The sequence below is a fragment of the Artemia franciscana genome, chromosome 18 (genome assembly GCF_032884065.1).
Source record: "Artemia franciscana chromosome 18, ASM3288406v1, whole genome shotgun sequence".
Taxonomy (NCBI): Eukaryota; Metazoa; Arthropoda; class Branchiopoda; order Anostraca; family Artemiidae; genus Artemia; species Artemia franciscana.
Window position 1 is genome coordinate 26,768,247 of NC_088880.1, and position 21,378 is coordinate 26,789,624.

General features: G+C 33.8%; 1 protein-coding gene across 2 annotated transcripts in view; it reads left to right on the forward strand.

Annotated features, from left to right (window-relative positions):
- Positions 1 to 21,378, forward strand: part of LOC136038820 (sodium-dependent dopamine transporter-like) — a 149,713-nt gene that overhangs the window by 109,250 nt on the left and 19,085 nt on the right. For both annotated transcript variants that reach the window (XM_065722222.1, XM_065722223.1), the window contains 3 exons: positions 6,375 to 6,503; positions 12,654 to 12,753; positions 21,173 to 21,273. In XM_065722222.1, coding sequence (XP_065578294.1) covers positions 6,375 to 6,503; positions 12,654 to 12,753; positions 21,173 to 21,273 — 330 coding nt within the window. The remainder of the gene's footprint in view (positions 1 to 6,374; positions 6,504 to 12,653; positions 12,754 to 21,172; positions 21,274 to 21,378) is intronic.

A 21,378-nucleotide genomic window follows, 5' to 3' on the forward strand; every position in this document is an offset into this window, starting at 1 on the left:
CTTCAAAAACGTTTGTTTTTTTAAGGTTTTTGAATTATTGATATATATATATAAAAATAAGTTGTCTGTCTGTCTGTGGATGTGTGGATGGATGTGTCAGGTGACGTCACCTGAAAAAACTGGATCAGGTGACGTCAAAACTGAAAAAACTAAAAAAAGGCAAAAACTACAAAAAAAACTAAAAACTAATAAAAAAAATAAAAAAGCTAAAAAACTAAAAAAAACTATAAAGGTAAAAACCAATAAAAAACTAAAAAAAAAACTGAAAAAACTAAAAAAAGGCAAAAACTACAAAAAAAAACTAAAAACTAATAAAAAAAGTAAAAAAGCTAAAAAACTAAAAAAACTAAAAAAAAACTAAAAAAAGGTAAAAAACTAAAAAAAATAAAAAATAAAAAAAAACTAAAAAAAAGGAAAAAACTGAAAAATAAGCTAAAATAAAGGTAAAAACCAATAAAAAACTAAAAAAAAAAGGAAAAAACTAATAAATGACGACACTCAAAGAGAAAGCGACCAGGACAAAAGGAATGTTCGATTAGCAATCAACAAAGCACAGGGACACAGGGAGTATAAATGACGACCAGGACATAAGTAAAAAAAAAAACTATCTATATATATAAAAATAAGTTGTCTGTGGATCGTGGATCAGGTGACGTCACCTGAAAAAACTGGATCAGGTGACGTCAAAACTGAAAAAACTAAAAAAAGGCAAAAACTACAAAAAAAACTAAAAACTAATAAAAAAAATAAAAAAGCTAAAAAACTAAAAAAACTAAAAAAAGGCAAAAACTACAAAAAAAACTAAAAACTAATAAAAAAGCTAAAAAACTAAAAAAACTAAAAAAAAGGCAAAAACTGCAAAAAAAACTAAAAACTAATAAAAAAAAATAAAAAAGCTAAAAAACTAAAAAAACTAAAAAAAAGGTAAAAAACTAAAAAAACTAAAAACTAAAAACAACTAAACAAAAGGAAAAAACTGAAAAATAAGCTAAAAAAAAGGTAAAAACCAATAAAAAACTAAAAAAAAACTGAAAAAACTAAAAAAGGCAAAAACTACAAAAAAACTAAAAACTAATAAAAAAAGTAAAAAAGCTAAAAAACTAAAAAAAACTGAAAAAACTAAAAAAACTAAAAAAAGGTAAAAAACTAAAAAAAAAAATAAAAAAAACTAAAAAAAAGGAAAAAACTGAAAAATAAGCTAACATAAAGGTAAAAACCAATAAAAAACTAAAAAGAAAAAAAGGAAAAAACTAAAAAAAATTTTCATCTAAAAAACTAAAAAAAAACTAAAAAAGGTAAAAACTAAAAGAACTAAAAACCGGGACACAGGGACACAACTACAACGGGGACACCGGGGGAAACAGGGGGATATAAATGACGACCGGGACAAAAAAACTAAAAAGAAAAAAACAAACTAAAAACTAATAAAAAAACTAAAAAATCTAAAAATCTAAATAAGCTAAAAAAGAAAAAAAAGGAAAAAAATAAAGGAGAAAAACAAAACTAAAAAACGAATGTATATACAGACCGGGACACCGGGATACAAATGACGACCGGGACACAGGGAATATAAATGACGACCGGGACACAACTACAACGGGGACACCGGGGGAAACAGGGGGATGTAAATGACGACCGGGACACCGGGACATGGAATGGTCGATTAGCAATAACCATCAACAAAGCTCAAGGGCAATCATTAGAATCATGAGGTATAGATCTGAATACAGATTGTTTTCCCATGGACCATTATATGTTGCATGTTCAAGAGTCGGTAAACCTGACAATCTATTTATATGCAAAGACAATGGGACAGCAAAGAATGTTGTATATTCGCAAGTTTTACGTAGTTAAAACCATATATATATATCTATCTATATTCACAGGTGGGACATAGGGACACAACTACAATGGCGCGTAACTATTATGGCGCGTAACGACTTACGCGCGCGGGGGGGCTTGGGGGGGGCGCGAAGCGCCCCCACCAACTAGGTGTTGGGGTGGCGCGAAGCGCCACCCCAACAGCTAGTATATATATATAATTTGATGATCTTCAAATTATAATGAATAAATGGGCTAATTTCCGTCTTTCTCATCATCTGAAACCATCGAGTGTTCTTGATGGCTTGGAAAATGATTTTGATTTATTCATTGATAAGTGGTGTAAGAAAGAGAATAAAAGTAAAGAGAGTTTTCAAAGTTGGAAGAATTTAATTATTAGTAGATAAGAAATAAAATATATTCTAATTTAAAAAATAGTAACACTAAATCATTATTTTATAATGCGAAGATTAAACAAGCAATTGCTAATCTACAGAATGAATTTGTAATTGTGCCAGTGGATAAAGCTAATAATAATTTTGCCATAATTTGTCAGAAGCTGTATTGTGATATTTTAAAAAAGGAGTTATGCACAACTAATGTTTACGAAAAGGTAAATTTAGAGGATGAGAATTTAATTGAAAAGACTGAAGAAATACTTTTTAAAAATTTCAATATTAAAATAAATGACAATGATAAAAAGTTCCCTTTCCTATATTGGACTGTAAAATTTCATAAGAATCCCCCTAAACCACGGTTTATTGCTGGAGCAGCTAAATATCCAACCCGCATTGCTGCTACTGACCTCTCTTTAATTTTAAAGGAAATTGTAAATAAGCTTAAAACCTATTGTTCTGGTATTAAAAAGTTTTCGAATTTTAATCCATATTGGAGTGTTAATAATTCACTGCAGGTGATAGAGTCTTTAACAATGGTTTCAGCTAAAAGAATTGAGTCCTTCGATTTTGTGACAATGTATACTAATTTATCACTTAATGTAGTGTTAGACAATTTAAAAACTGTTATCAAGAAATCTTTCCTCTTATCTAGTAAAAGGTTCTTAAAAATAGACACTTATAATAAAAAAGCTATATGGACAAATTGCTTTAATACCACAGTTAACTTGAGATGTTACAGCTTGGATATGATTTTTGAGTTATTAGAATTTGTTTTGTACAATACTTATATAAGATTTTGTGGTGATTTGTACAAGCAAATCGTGGGAATTTCCATGGGGGGGGGGGGGGGGGGGGGGGGGGGGGGGGGAATGCCAGCCCATTTATAGCTGACTTGTTTTTAAGTCAACTAGAATATAAATATATGATGGATAAAAATAATCCAAATAATTTAAAACATGTTTTGTCAAATAATAAAAGATATTTAGATAATATTTTGGTCTTAAATTGTAAGGATTTCATTGATATTTCTAAAAATATATATCCATCAGAGCTTACTCTTGAACCTAGTCGTGGCGCTGGTCATGAAGATCATTTCTTAGATTTAAATGTTAATATTTGTGATAATAATAAATGTAGTTTTAAAATGTATAATAAAACGGATGATTATGATTTTGAAGTGATTAGTTTCCCATTCCCTGAAAGTAATATACACTCAAATATCACATATTCTGCGTTTTTCTCACAGTTACTTCGTTATGCAAGGATTTGTAGTAATTATATTGATTTTAAAAATAGATGTAAAATCTTAAGCCAAAAATTGATATCAAGAGGTTTTTCTGCAAATAAATTAACTTGGCAATTTAAAACATTTAGTTTTCATTATAACAAACTTTTAAATAAATATCAAAAGAATTATCTGGAAATACTTAAAGAAATTTTCAACTAATTTCGGATGTTCGACAAATGATGATGCAGCGCCATTTATTTGGAATTGTGTTTCTAACAGAGCGGATTTTTTTTAGAAATAGCCACATGGCTATAATTGTTTAGTTCATTAATTTTTTTTTGCAATGTGTTAATATTTGTGATTTGATAAATTTTATCATATTCAGTTTACCTATTGTTGCTAAAAAGAGGGATATATTAACAGGATAAGCTTGTTTTGGTGTTACTTGGTTGTTTTACATTCGCTGTTTTTTTTCATAGGCATGTATTTTGGGGGTGATACCTGACACGGGGATGCCATGGATACTCTGTGGTAGCCACAACACTTGGCTGCCAAAATGTATTTTGGGGGTGATACCTGACATGGGGATGCCATGGATATTCTGTGGTAGCCACAACACTTGGCTGGGTAGAGAATTTAAAGTGGCGAAACCCTCTAGGCCAGTGTATTTTCCTGATGAGCCCTTGTGTTGGGTTGTTGCCTCTGAATTATTTGTCTTTATTATTTTTTCTATTGTTTGGTAAATGACGACTTATACTTATTGACGACATGACTGCCTGTCCATGGATTATTCTTTATGGTTGATTGTGTTTGGCTATGCTGTTTGACCTATGTGATTGTATGGATGAGTAGGATTAAGGCCTCATTCAAGTGCTGGTCTATATTAATCGCTAATTTAGGAAAACAGTCTTCCTTTTCTCCTTCTGTCTCTTTTTTTTTATGTGTTTGTGCTGTTGCATTGGTGATTTCTCTTTTCATTATATATATATATATATATATATATATATATATATATATATATATATATATATATATATATATATACTAGCTGTTGGGGTGGCGCTTCGCGCCACCCCAACACCTAGTTGGTGGGGGCGCTTCGCGCCCCCCCCAAACCCCCCCGCGCGCGTAAGTCGTTACGCGCCATAATAGTTACGCGCCATTGTAGTTGTGTCCCTATGTCCCACCTGTGAATATAGATAGATATATATATATGGTTTTAACTACGTAAAACTTGCGAATATACAACATTCTTTGCTGTCCCATTGTCTTTGCATATAAATAGATTGTCAGGTTTACCGACTCTTGAACATGCAACATATAATGGTCCATGGGAAAACAATCTGTATTCAGATCTATACCTCATGATTCTAATGATTGCCCTTGAGCTTTGTTGATGGTGATTGCTAATCGACCATTCCCTGTCCCGGTGTCCCGGTCGTCATTTACATCCCCCTGTTTCCCCCGGTGTCCCCGTTGTAGTTGTGTCCCTGTGTCCCGGTCGTCATTTATATTCCCTGTGTCCCGGGTCCCGGTCGTCATTTGTATCCCGGTGTCCCGGTCTGTATATACATTCGTTTTTTAGTTTTGTTTTTCTCCTTTATTTTTTTCCTTTTTTTTTCTTTTTTAGCTTATTTAGATTTTTAGATTTTTTAGTTTTTTTATTAGTTTTTAGTTTTTTTTCTTTTTAGTTTTTTTGTCCCGGTCGTCATTTATATCCCCCTGTTTCCCCCGGTGTCCCCGTTGTAGTTGTGTCCCTGTGTCCCGGTCGTCATTTATATTCCCTGTGTCCCGGTCGTCATTTGTATCCCGGTGTACCGGTCTGTATATACATTCGTTTTTTAGTTTTGTTTTTCTCCTTTATTTTTTTCCTTTTTTTTTCTTTTTTAGTTTATTTAGATTTTTAGATTTTTTAGTTTTGTCCTGGTCGTCATTTATACTCCCTGTGTCCCGGTGCTTTGTTGATTGCTAATCGAACATTCCTTTTGTCCTGGTCGCTTTCTCTTTGAGTGTCGTCATTTATTTTTTTCTTTTTTAGTTCTTTTAGTTTTTACCTTTTTTAGTTTTTTTTTAGTTTTTAGTTTTTTTAGTTTTTTACCTTTTTTTAGTTTTTTTAGTTTTTTTAGTTTTTTAGCTTTTTTATTTTTTTTATTAGTTTTTAGTTTTTTTGTAGTTTTTGCCTTTTTTTTATTTTTTTTAGTTTTTTAGCTTTTTTATTAGTTTTTAGTTTTTTTTGTAGTTTTTGCCTTTTTTTAGTTTTTTTAGTTTTTTAGCTTTTTTATTTTTTTTATTAGTTTTTAGTTTTTTTTGTAGTTTTTGCCTTTTTTTTCTCTTTGAGTGTCGTCATTTATTAGTTTTTTCCTTTTTTTTTAGTTTTTATTGGTTTTTACCTTTATTTTAGCTTATTTTTCAGTTTTTTCCTTTTTTTTAGTTTTTTTTTATTTTTTATTTTTTTTAGTTTTTTACCTTTTTTTAGTTTTTTTAGTTTTTTTAGTTTTTTAGCTTTTTTACTTTTTTTTATTAGTTTTTAGTTTTTTTTTGTAGTTTTTGCCTTTTTAGTTTTTTATTGGTTTTTACCTTTATAGTTTTTTTAGTTTTTTAGCTTTTTTATTTTTTTTATTAGTTTTTAGTTTTTTTTGTAGTTTTTGCCTTTTTTAGTTTTTTCAGTTTTGACGTCACCTGATCCAGTTTTTTCAGGTGACGTCACCTGACACATCCATCCACACATCCACAGACAGACAGACAACTTATTTTTATATATATAGATATATATATATAGTCAAATCAATATAAATCCGAAACAAAATCCTTAAAACAACTACCCGGAGACGGAACTCAAAACAAAGTGCATTACTGCTAAAGGAGACACCATCCCATGGATGGGTTCCTCTTTGTTATTTTTATTAACTGTATTGTTCCTTTTTCAGTTTGGAGGATCTGAAGCAATAATTACAGCTTTAAGCGATGAGTACCCTATCTTAAAGAAACATCGAGAAGTCTTCGTTGGTGTTTTATTTACATTCTATTACTTAATTGGAATGACGTCGTGCACTCAGGTACACCATATTTTTAAATACTAATTTGTTGTGTTGTAAATACTATTAATCACTAATATTAATTTATTAAATACTATTGAAATACCATCGCACATTGCTGTTATCTCAAGAGAAAAAAAAATCTTCCAAAAAATTCGCCCATAGAAAACTCTTATCAGTGTAAACCTCCCTCTTCATGATAAATTTTCACCCGTAAGCCCTCCCCCCGTGAAAAATTACTCCCATCGTGTAAGAATTCCCCATGCATTTATAACGATCGTATTTTTAAACCCCTGTAGAAAGGGCTTTAATTTGAAAAATTTGCCCATTATTTAAATTTAGTAATTGTAATTGGAAGTACACATGCACTTTTCTAGGAGGGAGTTTTTCGATAAGGGGAGATTATTAACCGGAAGAAATTTCCGTGGGAGAGCTGATAACGGGGTTGAACTTTTCAGGGAGATTCTTACGCAGGAGGAACCGCCAATAATTGCCATTTATTTTTTTGCTTTGTCTGACTTTCTCCTGGGCAACTCAATTTAACACGTGAAGATACCCTGGGGAAATTGTCCGGGAGAAATTGTCTACGGAATTTTCCCCGGCGATGGGTGGATTTTCAGCTGGGAAGCTTTCAGTTGGACGGGGATTTCCGCAAAAAAAATTTCATAATAGAGGGGATTTCTGGTAGGATTTTAAAAACAATCATAAATTAAATAAAACACCTTTTCTCATATACAAGTATAATAAAAATAATTTTCCTGGAGGGAATCACCAGCAAAAAAATTCCGGAAGGGAGGTTTTTCTGTGTGGAGGGATGAGCCGAAGGGGAATTTTTCGATGGTATTTTGGCAGGAAGACCCTCTTCTTTGGAGGAATTTTTCACGGGGATATTTTACATGGAAGGGGAGGTGGGTTTCTCGGCATTATTTAAAAAAAACGGTCATAAATTAAACTAAAAAAAAATAGGCCTTTTCAACTGAAAGGAAGAGTAACATTATGACTTAAAAAGAATAAAAAATAATTGCATATAAGACATGGGACTGCCTCCTCTATAATATTTTGCTATTTGCACTAAAGTTTGACTTTTTTGCTCCAATGGTTTAAGAATGACTCTTGGAATGCAAGGTTTTTCACTAGAATTGGAAGCTTTCTTAAAGTAATAAAAAAAAAACTTTAGAGCAAAGAGGGTGGTATTCAGAAGGGGGTAGCTCCCCTCATATACAAAACAATTTCTTTTCGTTTCAAGTTTTAATGTTGCTTCTTACTTTCAGATAAAAAAACTTATTTTTCTCATTTATTTTTGTTAAAAACCGGTTTTCATCCCTTGTGTGGGGAGCAGGAATCTCTGCAGCAATCACCTCAATGAAACTTCTTGTTAGTGTAATATCCGTTGCCAAGTTAAAGAGCTTTTTAGGCTAAAAAAACCTATACCTTGTCCACTTATCTATTATGGATGGCCTCCAAAGTAGCATAATATATCTAGGTATGAATATGTAATGAATCGGAGGTAATAAGCTTGAGAGTGTATATGCAGGATTTCGATTCTTTTAGATAGAAGAGGATTGCCAAGTGTGGAGAACCATATTTTTCATGGTTTGGCTTTGAAAAACATGTAGTGACCAAGATGTGCCAATGATTGCACATAGCCTCCATTGATACTGGATATCATATGGACTTCTAGCTGTCCGGTTCTAAGCGGCTTTAGCTCTTCGTGTAGACTTGAGAAGATATGTTAGTCTGCGTCCTCCACCATTGCTTTTCTAAAGATCAAAACAGTTTCAATCAATCAATCAACGTTTATTAATTCAAATTAAAAATATACAGAAACAATATTATGCCCCAACAGAGAGCAGAACTCGTAAGGCTGGAGCAGTACAAATGCATAGAAAAAAAAACACAACGTCTCGTCATACAAATAATTCCAAAAAGAGAAATAAAAACTAAGACAAAAAAACATACAAGGTAGGAGATCATAGAGTCGGCCACCCCAGCGTAAGATCACCACAGCAAAATACATACTAAACTCCATTATTACTCAATCCCGACATCCAGACAAAGAATTATTTTTGAAATATGTTTTTTTTTAAAGAAAATAGACTTGTGAAACTTCGGGACATTTCTACTAAGTTAATTTTATTTACAATATGAGGAATCTGGTATCTGATTGAGAATTTAGCTCTTTCTGATTTGATTGGCGGAAGGCGATATTTCTTGGAGCGGATGTAGTGGGCAGGAGAAGTGGGAGTCCCAATTATACCCAAATCATGGAAATAATTTGCTGAGGATTGGATATCATAATACCACATTGCTGTATGCACGTCCTTCAATTGTTTGAGATTAAGTATATTGAGAAAAATATATAAAGTTTAGGTTTCTGACAGATTTTTAAGTCTCGCAGGACGATGAACAAAAGCACAAAGAATTCTAATTGCCTTATTTTGAATTATCTGAAGAGGTTGCAGATGGACCACAAATGTGTTGAGATAAACTATGGGGCAATAATTAAGATATGATTCAATTAGAGAGTGGTATGAGATTTTAAGGAAGGAGAAAGGAGACACCTGTTTCAATCTATGAACAACCCAAGTGATATAAAGACAACCCAAGTGATATAAAGACAACCCAAGTGATGGGCAAGTTTCAATCTCAAATAATCAGAATGCTTAAGGAAAGATAAAGCTCATCGAGAATAATCCCAAGGTAACGAAATGAAAGTACTCTTTTTTTCCTACTTTGATTTACAATTAACTCATCTGTGATAATTTGATTTATCGCCCACTGTGACCACCCGAAAATCATGAATTCAGTTTTAGAAAAGTTCGGAGCTAGGCAGTTACACGCAAACCATTTATTCAAGGATTTCATTGCTGTTACCATTTTCTCAACCAACAAAGATGGGGTTTTAGCTTTTACTGTCACAGCCGTATCATCTGCAAAAATTACTGCTAAGCTATTGTCTTGGGGTAAACATCTTGGGAGGTCATTTATATAGATCAAACACAGTAATGGCCCCAATACTCATCCCTGGGGTACTCCAACATCATCAGTAACGATATGGCTTGATGGATGTCCATTTATTTCTACCTGAATTTTTCGATCATGCTGGTAAGATTTTATTAGATCTAGGCCTTTACCTGTAATACCTGTGTTATTAATTTTTTCCATAAAGATTTTATGGTTTAGCGTATCAAATTCCCTTTTATATCATAGAAGAGAGCAGACACATGATTATCATCATTTAGTGAATCTGCAACTTCACTCATTTAGTAAACATGGAAACTGCAACTTGAAATGTTAAAACGTAAAAAAAAGTATCGTATTGGGAAGAAAAAAGAGCGTGCGTACTTGGCGTCAGACGACTTGGTACTCCAGTGTGTTTTTAGTAGAAGTATAGCTTTTTGTCTGCCCTATAGTTCCAAAAAGCCTGTCAAATTTATATCAAGTCAACAGTCATCATTCCATTCTTCACTCCGTCTTACTCCCCTGACTTTTAGGTTTGTCAAATTTATTAGCCTGTTTAAATTTTTTCACAATATATTCTTGGGGTTTATAATGATGTGGGTTTGGCTTATGCCTTATGAGAAAAGCACTTTTGCGTAAGATGGAAGTATCTTTTGATACTTCAAAAGTATCAATGTTTTTCTTTGTTCTTTTGTGTTATTAAGTATTTTCCTTAGCTTCTGATATCTTGTGCTACTTTTGTAGATTATGTAGTGAAATATTCTGTACAGATTTAGTCACTGAATAAAATCATTTATGCTTACCCTATGGTACCACACTGGATTAATGCTCTGCTTGGTCATTGGCAACAACCCAACACAAGGGCTCATCAGGAGAATACACTGGCCTATAGGGTATATATATATATATATATATATATATACTAGCTGTTGGGGTGGCGCTTCGCGCCACCCCAACACCTAGTTGGTGGGGGCGCTTCGCGCCCCCCCCAAGCCCCCCCGCGCGCGTAAGTCGTTACGCGCCATATTAGTTACGCGCCATATTAGTTACGCGCCATTTTAGTTGTGTCCCTATGTCCCACCTTTGAATATAGATAGATATATATGTATATATATATATATATATATATATATATATATATATATATATATATATATATATATATGTTTTTAACTACGTAAAACTTGCGAATATACAACATTCTTTGCTGTCCCATTGTCTGTGCATATAAATAGATTGTCAGGTTTACCGACTCTTGAACATGCAACATATAATGGTCAATGGGAAAATAATCCGTATTCAGATCTATACCTCATGATTCTAATGATTGCCCTTGAGCTTTGTTGATGGTGATTGCTAATCGACCATTCCCTGAGTCGCCATCGTCATTTATATATCCCCCTGTGCACCCCGGCGTCCCCTTTGTAGTTATGTCCCTGTGTCCCGGTCGTCATTTATATTCCCTGTGTCCCGGTCGTCATTTGTGTCCCGGTGTCCCAGTCTGATTTCTCTTTGAGTGTCCCGGGCGTCATTTATATTCCTTGTGTCCCGGTGTCCCGGTCGTCATTTATATCCCCCTGTGCCCCCCGGCGTCCCCGTTGTAGTTGTGTCATTTATATTCCCTGTGTCCCGGTCGTCATCCCGGTATACATTCGTTTTTGAATTGGTATATGATGAAATAAATTTTTAATTTTTTCCCTTTTTTTCCTTTTAGTTTTTTTTTATTGGTTTTGACCTTTTTTTAGGTTTTTTAGTTTTTTTCTTTTTTCTTTTTAGTTTTTTTTGAAGTTTTTATCTTTTTATTTTTTTTATTTTTATTTATATTTTTTTAGTTTTCTTTTTCTCCTTTATTTTTCAGTTTTTTTCCTTTTTTTAGTTTTTTTTTCTTTTTAGTTCTTTTAGTTTTTACCTTTTTTAGTTTTTTTTAGTTTTTTAGATGAAAATTTTTTTAGTTTTATTCCTTTTTTTCTTTTCAGTTTTTTATTGGTTTTTACGATTTGAACCTGGAACCTTCATTCTCCGTTCTGACACCCTCTCTCACCGAGTGACTACTCCAGCATGTTCATTTTGGTGTTTTAAATGGTATATTATTAACCAAATTAATGTGTTTTACAATATACTAAGCATCGTCATAAAAAAAATGACGACAACTAATTTCATGACGTCAGTCAACACAGAAATTAAGTTCTGAAATTAAGTCATGAAATTAGTTGCCGTCATTTTTGCTTTGACGGTGACGTCATTCAAGTTATATAAGACATATGTTCACGTAGAAATCTATTAATGTTTAAGTTTACAATGACTGATGAAGATGCTCAAAGAGTCTATGCCAAAAAACTTGCTGCTGATAGAGAAAGTCAGAAAAGAAAGCGTGCCGAGGAACTATCAGCAGCAAGTTTTTTGGCATAGACTCTTTGAGCATCTTCATCAGTCATTTTAAACTTAAACATTAATAGATTTCTACGTGAACATATGTCTTATATAACTTGAATGACGTCACCGTCAAAGCAAAAAAGACGACAACTAATTTCATGACGTCAGCCGACACAGAAACATGACGTCACCTGACAACTAATTTCATGACGTCAGCCGACACAGAAACATGACGTCACCTGATCCACAGATCCACAGACAGACAGACAACTTATTTTTATATATATAGAAGAAGATATATATATATATATATATATATATATATATATATATATATATATATATATATAAATTCTTTGGATTTTTCATAATTTTTCTATGATATAAAGTAAAAATGAAAGCAATTGTCAGTCCATTCAGCAGATGAAAATCCCGATAGTAACGGGCAATCCGACGGCTTCTACCTAACGACCAGCCTTTCTGCCATATATTTTGATGTCAAATTTCTTTTTTTTTTTTCGGATTACTAAAGCTTCTGCACACTGTCAGGGTCCCAAAATAATTCTGAATAATTTTTCATATTTTTTGCTTGATTGGCTAAGCTTATTTGTCATTATTTACAAACACAGATGCACGTAGCATAGGGTTATATATATATATATATATATAGATATATATATATATATATATATATATATATATATATATATATATATATATATATATATATATATATATATATATATATATATTGATTTATATATATATATATATATATATATATAGATATATATATATATATATTGATTTTTATTAACTCACAATATTTACTTTCAGGGTGGTTTTTACTTTTTCCATTTACTAGACAGATATGCTGCTGGCTATTCAATTTTGGTAGCTGTGCTCTGTGAAACACTTGCTGTGTCCTGGATTTATGGTAAGACCTATTTTAGGAAATATACTGTAAAATTGGAAGTAAAAAAAGAAAAATATAGCTCGTTTTGTTGGATAATCCACTAAGAAGGTGTGTTGTTTCCAGAACTCATCATATGTAATGTCGCCAATTTCCAAACTTCCAAACATCATTAAAACATTTGATCATATTTCGCCTCCCATATGAAGCTCCTTTTCTGCAACAAAACAAACACGTCATGTTGATATCGTTTCGGCTAATGCAGCCAATCCTGTTACGGATAAATGAGATTTTGCGCACGGCAGCAACACTTTTAAAGGTTTATTTGAACAAATATTCACTTTTCATATGCGGCCTAAGTGATATGTATTCTGACATTTGGTTTAAAAAAGTATCACAAGATAATTAATCTAGGTATCTTTCTCAATAATATGAAAAAAACTTAAAGAGTTAAAGAGGCTGCGTCCCAAAGTCGAACCTTAAAACGTACAGAAATTAGGAGAGGCAGTTGGGGGGCTTCCGCCCCCAAACCCCTCGCTTTTAAAGACTCTTTTGTACCGGTTTTTTGTTGTGGGGGGACTTCATTGTTACTAATTACTAGTTTCGGCGCAATGGTTCTCCTGTCCTCTTGTGTTTAACATTTTTCGAAGTTATTCCATTATTCATTCATTTCAATTTTTCGTTAATTAAAAGAGGGCCTTTCCGAAGCCAAGAGCGAGGGGTTAGGGGGGCGGCAGCCCCCCACAACAAAAAACCTGTACAAAAAAGTCTTTAAAGTGGGGGGTTTGGGGGGCGGCAGCCCCCTAACTGCCTCTCCTAATTCCTGTACGTTTTAAAGTTCTACTTTGGGACGCAGCCTCTTTAACTATTTAAGAAAACGAAGTTTTTTTCATATTATCACATTAAAAGGCCCATGAACCATGCTTTTTGCTAGCTTTCGGAGTCAACAGAGGTGAAGTTTTCAAATTACTTACTAACGATAATCAGTTTTTAGTTTAAATTTTGGTCGTTTTGGCTTTTAATAGAAGTACTTGACTAAAACAATCCTACGAGATTAATCTCGCTTCCGCTGCGCCTAGCCGCAGATTTCGCTACGAGATTTCTCGCTACGAGATTTCGCACGCTTCCGCTGCGCCAAGCCGCTGTTAGTGTAAGAATTTTTCAAACAAGTGATGTTATTACGAGAGAAAATTTTACCTTCAATGGGGAAATGGGTTTTTCTAAGCTAGAAAATCGGGGGGTTAAGATTTTCCTACGAAACTTTCAAGGGCACTTACTCGGAGAATTCCGCGTCGAATGAGTCTTCGTACACTCAGATCCGATGTCGGCTGTGACCTGTGGGCTTAAAGAAAAAAAAAGAAAATGAACATTAAGTGGCTATGCGTGGTTTCTGGAAAACAGGGAAGGAGTTATCGGATCAAGCTGAAATTTCGCGGATCAACTCCTGGGCCCGAGGGGACCTCAAATTGTGAATTTCAGCCCGATCGGACAACGTTAAAGGGGGGTTGGGGTTGGGGGTCGAAACTTTCGGCCAGATTTTCCCCATGAAGGAAAAGTCGGAGGGGGATGAAATTTGGCAGGTTTCTTAGTTGGAGCTCGGGCTACGAAATGCATCCCTTTCCATCCCTCTTCGACCACTGGAACCGAAGATCGCTTAACATTGTCGTGGATCGCCTCTTTAAAGAGGCACGAGTGTGCCTCCTTGATACTTTTTAGCTTAAATTACTCATCTTCGTCGGTCAATGGATTCTGTATCCAATCATATATTACATAATCGGGATCATCAAAATAATTCGGGAAATGAATTAACAAAGTATCCAAGCATTTAAAAATTAGTTTTTTTTTATGTTTTATTATGTTATCTTGAGGAATTTATAAGTGAAAACATATCGAACTTTTTTCCCAAATTTTTCTTCCATAGCCTCAATTTTCTATGAATGCTTTCATACAATTTTTTTGAGTCAACTGATACATTTGTGGCCCTTGTGTTGGAAAATTCTGAACATAAAGTATTCCAAAAATTCCACCTAATTTTCAAAATTTCCTGGAAAACAGATTTTTCCTAAATTCCACCTAAAAATTCCCATAAATTTCCACCTTATGCAAAATTTCAAGCATTCAATTTTGTTTTTATTTCTACCATGTTATCTTGAGGAATTCATAAGTGAAAACATATCGAACTTTTATGTCCGAATTTTTCTTCCATAGCTCTAATTTTCTATGAATGCTTTCATACTATTTTTTTGGAGTCAACTGATACCTTTGTAGCCCAGAAAATTCGTGTCGGAAATTTGTGTCGGAAAATTCTGAACACAGAATTTTCCTAAAATTTCCACCAAACATGGAAGCATTATAATAAAGTAGCATTCCTAAACACATTTCCGTCTTCATTTTGGTTTTTCTTTGAGAAAAATTGCACTTTGAGTTCAAGTAACCCCTGAATCACTCTGGCACAAAATAGCCAGTGAACTTACAAAATTATAATAGTGAACTTACAGTTCACTATTATGTAAGTGAACTTACAAAAATTATACCTATAATTATAATGTAAGCCGGTATTGGTATGAGAAAATATAAATCTAAAGATATATCTTCAAAATATCTTCAAATATCGAATATCAAATATCAAATATCGAATCATCTTCAAATTATCGAAGACATCTCATTAAGCATGTGGATTAGGCTGTATCTCTTCTGTTACCTATTTTTAAGGGCAATTTTGAAGTGCGCATCAGAAGAACTAATTTGTTGCAAAGATGATCCGTAATAATCGTCCAATTGATTGTCACTTCGGTAAACTTTTATTAACTTTACGCCTACAGTGCTGTAAATCCCGTCCGTCCATTTTCACGGACGTCCGTCCGTCCATGTCAAAGGTCAAGATATTTTGCAAGGCTGTGTAGTTTTATTTTTATTTAATTTTTTATCAATCTCAACGACTAAAACGATCTAAACGATCTAAAATCCACTAAAACGTAATAAAGCGATATCAATGACTCTTTTCCGTTAGAAGTGCTGCTTGTGACCTAAATTCGTAATATCAACCTGTAAATTCCAAGACCCAAAAGGTACCTGAAGTCGAGATACTAACTTGGTAATCATAATAGCCTAGACCAGGGGTCTCTAAACCACGGCCCATGGGCCTGATGCGACTTTCCTTACCGGCCCTTGCCAGTAAAGATATATTTTAATCGCTAGAAAAAGATGGCAATGTATCTTCAATGTCAGTGAAATGATATACTGGCTTTTAATGGAAGAGTTGGCTTCCCGACATAGTAGATATAATAGAGTTACTGGAGAGGATAGAATCAATGGATTGTAAAAAAGAATTGCTAAATATTGCTTGGACTGGACTAGATTTATGAACCTAAGACTTAAAGGAGAGAGAATCTAGTTTCTGATATGTAAACTTGCATAAAGGTCTTGAGGTATAAACTTGTCTTGTTTTCAGAACAAGTAAAGGTTAGAAATTTGATACACTTTCACCTGTGAAAGGTGTTCATGACTGAAACAACAGCTGAGTTCTCCACATCATTTGCATGTGAGATCATTAAAATACCACCAGATGTAGTTTCAGAAGCGTTTTTAGACTTGGATTCAAATCATTTGTATGTGAGATCATTAAAAACCACCAGATGTAGGTTCGGAAGCACTTTTCAGACTTGGATTCAAAGGCAGTTGAAGCGATGCTATTTCAAAATCCCTTTGAAACAGATATGGCTACTTGCTCAGACCCAGCTGGAGGTCATTGAGTTGCAAGTAAATGACCTCCTTACGGATAATTTCAAAGAAAGACTTACTAGTTTTTAGATAGCCAAGGAAGGCTTTTCTAATGCCAAAGCTTTCGGATCACGGTACCTTTCAATCTTTGGAACAATATACTTGTGCGAACCATTTTCGAGGATGAAATACATGAAGAACAATTTGAAAACTAGTTTCTCTGAGGATAATTTCAAGTCACTGTTGGTTCTAGCGATATCAAACCTAAAGCCAAAAATATCTACTATTTTGGCACCCAGGAAACAATTTCGCCATCTATCCTAACACATATTCCGTGTACAGTCTATCAATGTATCATTAAATAATATTAAACATAATATAATATTACTATTACAAATACAATAATTCGAAGAACATGATTAAAACAACATCTATGTTTTTATTGTTTCTCATTTGGACCTATAATGTGGAGTCGGTTCCCAAACTGCTGCTGGACAGTTAATGTGGTCTTCCAGCAGAAATATTTGAAGATCCCTCCACTAGACAATTAAATAGGTAAAATAAAGAGTATTATGGTATCTCCCTGTATTTAAAGAGCTCCCTCTTTTCCTTGTGAACCGTATCAATCGAACTATTTTCAGTTTTGACAAGTCTTTTTTATTCTATTTCGCGGAACAGGGCTGCTTGAAATTCTCTCCCTGCTTTTTTGCTGGGGTCGAGCACCTCTAGATACGTTATAGAAAAAAGGATGATTTAAATTCTTATCACTTTATATTTCTGGTTCTCCAAGGAACGAGAGGGTTGGAATTAGTACGCTAATGAAGATTTGTCCAACCATCCTACCATGTCCTACCATTTTTCTACCCGTTTTCTAGCATCCAGATTACAGAGATATGTTTTTGCAGCAGAACTAATGACACTATTGATACCTTTTTTAAGCCAAGGTAATATCATATAATCTTCTGCATTAGGTTACTGATTTTCCTGAGACCAAAATTATTTGGGGACCGGAATTAGTATGCTCCTGTCCTAACCTTGAATTCATAAGACATGGTTACTGAAAACCAACTTTAAGTCCTACCAACAAAAATTCCTCAAATAGTGAATCTTGAGAAACCTGTGATTTTAGATCGTAGGAGTTAGGCTTGTATATATGTGATTTTTGCTGTTACTTGTCTTTTAACCGCAGATATTGTGTGCATCATTTTCATTTGTGACTCGTTGGGATTCTTGTTGTAGCAAGTTCACTAACCGCAGGTTTCTTTGTGTTTTATTTTCATTTAGGATTCGTTGCGATGCTCGTTGACACATGTCATCAAAGTGTTCTTAGGATTGAAATTAATTAAGCATCATCATTGCCTCACACATCAATTCTGTTTAAATTGTTGACTGCGTGTCGTAAAGGTGTAAGAGAGAGGGAAAAGTCAAAGAAAAAATCTCGAGGAAATTCGTTTGAAGTCGACGTATTTTCTTAGGGAAGGAGAGGGGGATGTTCCAAAATGCTGATATGTGTTGGGACTTGTTTTGAAAGAAGGAAGTTACATTTTATTTTACTATTACATGGATATTTAAATATTGGATTTTGTGGCCCATTTAGTTAAAGAAAGCTTTATCAAAAATGATGAATATGCTATACCAAAAAACAACCTACTTAGTTCTACTCCTATAAGTTTTAAATCTAAACCTTATTTTCGGCCATTTGAACTATAAATCATAAACAAGTCTTTGAAGTCTTCTTGAAATTGAGGTTCCTGAAGTATCCTTAATTACCGCAGATATTTTTATTCATGCCTTTTGCTTAAGCAGTTCGGTTTGGTCTTGTCGCGTTGGATGATCCACGTTGTACGACCAATGTCTTCAACTGGGTTTAAATGTTGACATTGAGTTCAATATTGATTGTATCGTAATTCTGTCCCACTGAATTCAGGACAATATTCTTTTTCCATCGTTTTAGTTGACTGCCCTTTTGCATTTAGTATATTGCGCTTTCTCCGGTTTTATTCCGATTTCGCAAATTAACCACCATTTTAGCTTCAAAATCCTGTAAAAATGACATTATCCGTTCAAATGAGCCCTCTTCAGATCTTATAGGATCATAGGGTTGATACGATCATCCCTAAAAAAACGAATTTTGACTAATTCGTGACTAAACCGGTTTTGACTAAACCGGCTCCTAGGCTCAGATTTACCCCTAAGCTATTCATAAAAAAAACGTCAATTTTGTCGTTTGTATCTAATTTTGCAATGATCAATTATCAATAAATGATTCATTACATAAAATTGCAAAGAAGTTAAAGTCATGGTGGTCCGGCTAAATTTTGGTGTTGTCTGCAAGTGTGACTGAAGTTTGGTTTTGGTTTTATTTACTGTTATTTGGTAAGGTTTCAATTTTTCTTAACTTCGATTTATATGTTATACGAAATTGAAATATTTAAAATATCATTTTGTAAGTCTACTATGAAAAAATAATAATAACTAACGTTGTAATTCTTTACAACGAAGTTAGAAAGAAGTTAAATACAACCCCCTCCTCTCTCGCTTATGAGTGAATATATCCATAAGTAATTTCAAAAATTTGTCAATTTTGGTGCTTTTAATCACTTTTGGCATTTATCTTTCATAAGCAATGTTTCATATTCCAATTTGTAAGAAATAAGAAGGAAAAAAAAATCAGGAAATCATTCATATTGTCAAAGTGTATATCCTTTAACAACTGGGGTAATACTGTGAAGGAAGAGATTATGATATATTGAAAGATTGCTGAAACGGGTAACCGAATTGTGTACCTTCTTTATTTTTCATGTGACTTTTTTTCATATTGCAACATCACCACTTCATGTTTCAAATTATCTACTAATAAGAAATAAATCCACAAATCTGCTGTAATAGATGGAGCGGCTATACATCAGCCATTGTAATCATTTCACAAGGCCAAATCGTTTAGCCTTTTAAAGCCATAATTACCTTGGATTTTTATGCCCGAACCAGACCAAGATAAAAGAAAGAATTTTCCTTTTAACAGCTAAAAACAGCCTTTGATTTTACTGCTCAACAATCCCAGTGTACAAGATTTGGCCCACATAATAGATTTTTGAACAGTCTTAGCAACATTAGATTTTCATTTCCCAGTAATAACAACATTGAAAATAAGGCCAACATGGTTTTTACAACCAAAACAGTTTTTAATTCGTATTGATCAATAGGACCAACATAAAAAAAAAGGACAAACCTTTCTCACTATTCTGATTCCAATTATATTTCTGGTTATATTAAGATACGGGTATGCGCGTCTTAAGAAAATTATCTGGCCTTTGGTTGTGTAATTTTTGGCCCTTTGGAACTTTTATTGCTCAGCCAGACCAGCATAAAAGATAAGGCCGGAGGGATTTTCCTCTTACGGCCATTTGCTCATATTTGCTCAACCCAGCGTGATGTAGTGAATCCTCAGAAAGATCCTCAACACAACTATTCCATTTTAATTCAAATTTTTTGAATTAAAATGGAATAGTTGTGTTGAGGTTCTTTCTGAGGATTCACTGTTCATCACGCTGGGTTGAGCAAATATATTTTGGAATTAGCAAATATATTTGAATTAAAATGTAATAATTGTTTTTATTTTATTTGATTTTATTGATCAACAAGCCCAACAAAGAAGATTTGGCCTGCATTATTTTCTTCTGGGTAGCCACGGCAACAATACATTTTTATTTCCCAAAAAGACCAGCATTAAACTTAAGGCCAACATATTCTATACACCCATAACAATCTTTAGTTTTTATTGATCAATAGGACCAACAACAAAAAATCAAAGGCGATTGACCACTGCTCCTATTTCAAGCGAGTGGATGGCCACTTCACACCACCCAGTGTACAACTCAGAATGCCACCTGGGCTACACAGCTCCGCCACGTTTTCTAAAAAATTTGGATGTAGCAAAATTTGCTAAAATTCTTAAATCGAGAAGGTTCTTGTTGGCAAAAGTTGCAATAAAAATCACGGAAGTAGTTCTGCCACACTTGGAACGCACTACCTGGTGCATATGATTTCTGAGAGTGTCGAACTCCCACTCTCAGTACATATCTAGATATATTAAGACATTGATCCATGTATCTTAATCGAACTACCCCACCTTTGGTACTAGACGTTGAGGTCTTAAGGGGCCGCAGTTTTTTTTGCGGCCCCTTGCAGTTTTCTTGCAGGCCGAGTGCTAGAAAACGGGGCCTTCACTTTCCTATGACTTTATGAATAGATACAAATCTACCTGAAACAGACAAGGCCTAACAGACAAGCCAAAAGCCTGAACAGACGTGGCCTAAATCAGAACAGATTTTTTTATTTTAGTGTCCAGGCGGTATGGAAGGAAACAACGCTGATCTAGCGGGAAATTTGAAGGGAAATCAGCTTAACCGAATTTCTCCAATTTTTCGTTTAAGAAAAAAACATAAGGAAAACCCAGCCCTAGAAAACTCAATTAACAAAACAGAGTTTGTGTGATTCCTATAACGATGAGTAATGACGGTGAAAAAGAGCAGCACTGATTGGTCAGATAGAATACATAAAAATACATAAAAATGTTCTCCTTTACCAGTTTTGTTTTATTCTACGCGGACTTTGCAAATGACCGCTAATTTTGGCTACGTCTATTCAGCCCTTAGGATCTTTCTTCTTCGCTTTTCTTTTTAGGAATTGGCTGTTTCAAGTACATAATTGTTCAATTTTGCAGGCATAGAACGCTTCAGAGAAGATGTGAAAGAAATGATTGGCTTCAAGCCGGGTTTGGGATGGCTGATATGTTGGAAATTTGCAGCTCCCATCTTTCTTTTAGTAAGTAATTTGCTTGAAATAATTCTAAAAAGTCATTTCAGCAGGTTAAGTTGGATTTTGTGCTTAAGAATTATAGAGTTTACAGCGTCTTATTCAAAGATTATA